Genomic DNA, 542 nt, shown 5'->3' on the forward strand with positions numbered 1-542 from the left:
GGCCTCAGTGCCAGGGGTTAGTGGTGGCCTTGGCAGTGCTGGGAATGGTTGGACTTGATGATCTTAAAGGTCTTTTCCAACCTGGCTGAGTCTATGATTCTGTGACCCTGCTCAGGAGCAGCAGAGCTGTAATCCCACCACACTCCATCCTCCCCGCAGCGAGGCAGTGGCAGCCCCAGGACAGAACCTACCCAATTTCTTCTCCAGCTTCTATGTGCCTTGTGCTGAAGAAGGCGATCCTGGGAAAGCGAAGGTCCTGGTGCGACATGAACACTCGCACTGGGATGAGGTTTGGCTCACAGAGGTGGTTGATAAAGCGGCTGATGTTGCCATAGAAACGGGCATCGATGCAGTACACCTCTCCATCCTAGGGGAGAAATGTGTCATTAGCCATGAGGTGAGGCTGGGTTTAGTATCAGTGCTTTTTTCACAAGGGCCTATAGGGACAGGACAAGGGCAATGGCTTGAACCAGCCCGAGGGGGGATTGAGATGAGCTCTTGGGCAGAAGCTCTTACCTGGGAGGGTGCTGAGGCGCCTGTGC

General features: G+C 54.8%; 1 protein-coding gene across 2 annotated transcripts in view; it reads right to left on the reverse strand.

Moving 5' to 3' along the window:
• The window catches only part of EHMT1 (euchromatic histone-lysine N-methyltransferase 1), a 35,121-nt gene that overhangs the window by 1,160 nt on the left and 33,419 nt on the right, over positions 1 to 542 (reverse strand). For both annotated transcript variants that reach the window (XM_010023950.1, XM_010023949.1), the window contains one exon: positions 192 to 367. In XM_010023950.1, coding sequence (XP_010022252.1) covers positions 192 to 367 — 176 coding nt within the window. The remainder of the gene's footprint in view (positions 1 to 191; positions 368 to 542) is intronic.

Source organism: Nestor notabilis, unplaced genomic scaffold (assembly GCF_000696875.1).
Source record: "Nestor notabilis isolate BGI_N333 unplaced genomic scaffold, ASM69687v1 scaffold7961, whole genome shotgun sequence".
Classification (NCBI taxonomy): domain Eukaryota; kingdom Metazoa; phylum Chordata; class Aves; order Psittaciformes; family Psittacidae; genus Nestor; species Nestor notabilis.